The sequence below is a fragment of the Propithecus coquereli genome, unplaced genomic scaffold (genome assembly GCF_000956105.1).
Source record: "Propithecus coquereli isolate 6110/MARCELLA unplaced genomic scaffold, Pcoq_1.0 Scaffold74, whole genome shotgun sequence".
Taxonomy (NCBI): Eukaryota; Metazoa; Chordata; class Mammalia; order Primates; family Indriidae; genus Propithecus; species Propithecus coquereli.
In genome coordinates, this window is record NW_012153507.1 from 1,848,137 (window position 1) to 1,851,947 (window position 3,811).

Sequence of the window (3,811 nt, forward strand, 5' to 3'; positions counted from 1 at the left end):
CTTTCTAATATAAGTCTGATCTCTTCTACTGGCTCCTCAATGCTGCAACATTTTTCTCTAATGTCAAATTTGCATAAAGAAATCTCTCCTCACGTTTATTTATTTAGGGATTTGGGAGGAGTCTTGCTTTTCTAAATAAATAAGAGGACTGTCCTAGGAATTAGTTTCCCATTTCAGCTTTATCTCTTTCCTTCCTCCAATAAGTAAAGGAATCAGATAACTAATTTAGGATTTAATATCGTCTCTTAAGGCAACATAAATTTTAGCATTAGAACTCAACAGAGATCATAAGGATAATAATTTGTCTGACTATCTCTGTATATCCCCGCCTCTTAGAACAGGTCCTGGCTCATAAGAGGTGTTAGGTGTACATTTATTAATTGAATAAATAAAAAAGGGAATTGCTCAATTTCTAAAAACATCTAGGTAATATGAAAATTCATCAAATACAACTAAATCTAAACTAGATGTCCATATATATTTGCAAAGTAATAATGATTTATCATAATGAGGCATAGAAATCACCTAAGGATTATAAACTCCCTAAGGGCAGGAGCTATGTCTTAGTAATCATTTCTATTCCTTACAGTGACTTCCAGTGAATATTACATATTAGAAGATTTATTCATTTTTTGAAGGCAGGAGTTTTGTCTGTTTTGTTCACTTGTGAATTCATAATGCCTAGAACAAACATTTATTGGGTACCTATGGTATGCCAGGTACAAGTCTAAGAACAAGAATATAAAGTTAAGTAAAATATGGTCTCTGAAAGCAAGGGGCTCATCCTCCAGTGGAAAAGTTAGACAAGAAAAAAAAGAATTATAGTGTGACAAGTGCTTTGACAAAGATAAGCATAGAATTCTCAAGAATTCAGAGGAAGGAGCCCTAACTAACTCAGAGGAGGCTGGAGAAGCATGACATGGAGGAAGTCACAGGGGGCAATCTCTATATTTTTCCTAAGTATTAAAAAAAAAAAATTGTTACATTTTTGGGCCTTTAACTAGTAACCCTGAGAAAAAACATTTCACTGTATACAAAGTATATAGGAAAGTCAAGTAATGTAGCCAGGATCCTAAACACTGGGCTTTAAACAGTTTTATGGATTTAATTTCACTTCAGCATTTGTTTAGTTTATACTAAAATTACTTATGCAACGTATCAAACACAGTGGTAGGTTATCACAGTCTTTCTGGAAATTCAGATACATGTAAGGCAAAACTGTCATGATTCTGCAAATTGAGTCATATGGGACATGACTTCAAAAATGGAAAAGAACATACATGGTACACTGAGATATCAGGTATAGGTTTTATAAAGGATAAGTGGGATTTAGCCCAGAAGGATGATATTTTAATGGAGAAAATGGTATGAACAAAGCTGTGACGTGGGGAAGCATAAAGTATTTTGGAGGGGCAATAACTAAACCAATCTCGTTAGAGTTTGTATATGGCATCATATGTAATACATTTTGGAAAAGTTAAGTGATAGATTGTAGAGAGTTAAGAAGCATGGAATTTATTCCCTAGGCAAAAAGGAGTAAATGGTTTAGGGGCAGGGAAGTATCATAATGGAATATAATGGAACAGTATTTTAGGAAAAGTAATCTGGGAGCATTGCTTAAGCTGAACTAGAAGAAAAGACTAAAGATGGTCAAAGTGGTTAGGAGATTCTCACAATAGTCTCTATATAATGTGATAAGGGGAGAGATGTGAAAAGGAAAGGAAACCATCACCTGCAAAGGATGGGCAAAGAGAGGGTGCAAAGAAGATGAAGCTTCTAAACCTGAGCAACAGGACACTAGGAACACAAAAAAGTCAGAAGGGAGACAGATTATAGGCATGAAATTTTGTGATGAGAAGAGATAGATATTATTGGGTCATTAAAATAATTAGGTCATTAAAAAAACATAGAAAATACTAGATAGGAATAATATATCACCATTGCATCTTAAAGTTTAAAAACTAATTTCATACAAAGCTAAATACTTCATGAAGAAAATGAAAAGATAATTTCTATATTCAACCTTCTAATGTTACACTTATAGGATATGGAGTTTAGTAGAAGTTTCATTTACTTATTTGCTTAATAATAAAACTGAGTTGTTAAGACAAAGAGTAGACTAACAAAATAGGACTTCAGATTGCTTCATTTTTCATATTAGCATTCATCTTTCCACTTATTCTATAAAATATAATTACTGTACTTTATACAGCACAGAATACAACTATCGTTTATCTGATGAAAAAATAAAAAGCAAAAATACATCTTTAGGACATATATAAGGAAAATAATAGCTATATAGAGAAAACAGAAGCAACTTAAAGAGCATTGTCTTAGGCTACCATAAGCAAATGTCATTTTAATAAATTCTTAGATAATGCTTCTCAGGAAAAAGAGTTTCTAAGCTACTAGTATTCTAATGGTTGCCAACATTTCTGAGATGCCACTTTGCATTGTTTAATAGAGACTCATAATTTGTACGTACCAACCTATATTTAATATTTAGATATATACCTTATGACTTGTACAATGCATTTCTTTAAAGATGATATCAGTGGAATGGTTGCTGAGTTTCTCAATGCCAACAAAACAGGATGTTGTCCAAGATCAGAAACAGATGGTGAAGCTGGAAGAAACCGCCCAATATACTGCTCAATGACATTCCCTAACAATTGGTTCAAATAGGCATTTGGATTTTGAGACTGACAACACACGATACACATGCCCTATGGGGGAAAAAAATAAGAAATACTGAGAGGTAAAGTTTCAAATCATAAACAATATTTAGAAGCTTACTAATGTATTAATAGTACTCAGCATTAATATTCACGTCAGAATTTGTAACTTATCACAATGGAAAGGACACCTCACGTCATTAATAGGTCATAGGACAATCAGAGAGGTGACCTTAGATAACACACATGATATGGCATATAACCAAGCATGCATATCTTTGAGGCATGGACAAAGGAAGCAGGGGGGAAGAGTAGGAAGACAAAGGGAGACTCTTTGTTCCTCTCATCCTCAGAAAACTTGACTACCACTTGATCATCAACTACATATGTATATAATTACAAAGTTATAAAATAAATTTTTAGGCTACTCTTTTCTAGCTATTGATCATTTTCTAAGACTACAAACTTTATGTTAAAATCTTCCATGTTAAGAAATGTGATACATTTTTTAAAAATAATTAACAAAGGGTGAGGAATACAGAACATGAAGACTCAGAATGACAAGTTATTTAGAGGTTTTGCTACATCAGACACTGTCCTATGTGCTTTATATTCATTATTTCATTTAAATTTCTCATAAAAACCATTGCATTAGTAATATTGTATCTCTACTTTATAACTAGGGAAACTGAGCTTTAGAGAAGTTAAGAGATTATCAAGGTCACACATAACTCATACTGTCTTCTTTCATGTCTCTAGATTTAACCCCCTTCCATTTTGTACAGCAGTTAACAAAATATGTTCATATGGATTATAGCATGTAAAACAAACCCATACCCTGAGAAAAAGAAATGTTTTTTTCTGCTAAATTACATATTACTAAATACAGATAATCACCAACATAGCAATAAACTATGTTCTAAAAGTTAATTTATAGTTTGGTACTTTGTGATTCACAATGTGTTTTTCCAGAGAAACAATTAAAAATGTTTGTTAAGTTTCCATTTTTAGCCATAAATGGATATTTGCCCAATAAGAAATTTTGGAAGTTTATTTGTAATGAAAAATAGCATAGAATTGTTAAAACACTACCAAATAACCAACTGGGGGAACCCCCCCCACCCCGCAAACTCTGT

The 3,811-nt window shown here is 32.6% G+C and overlaps 1 protein-coding gene across 1 annotated transcript in view; it reads right to left on the reverse strand.

Annotated features, from left to right (window-relative positions):
* The window catches only part of MMS22L (MMS22-like, DNA repair protein), a 159,989-nt gene that overhangs the window by 13,044 nt on the left and 143,134 nt on the right, over positions 1-3,811 (reverse strand). Inside the window, exons 20-21 of the mRNA XM_012661840.1 lie at positions 2,515-2,726; positions 1,733-1,797 (exon numbers count right to left, since the gene is read on the reverse strand). Coding sequence (XP_012517294.1) covers positions 1,733-1,797; positions 2,515-2,726 — 277 coding nt within the window. The remainder of the gene's footprint in view (positions 1-1,732; positions 1,798-2,514; positions 2,727-3,811) is intronic.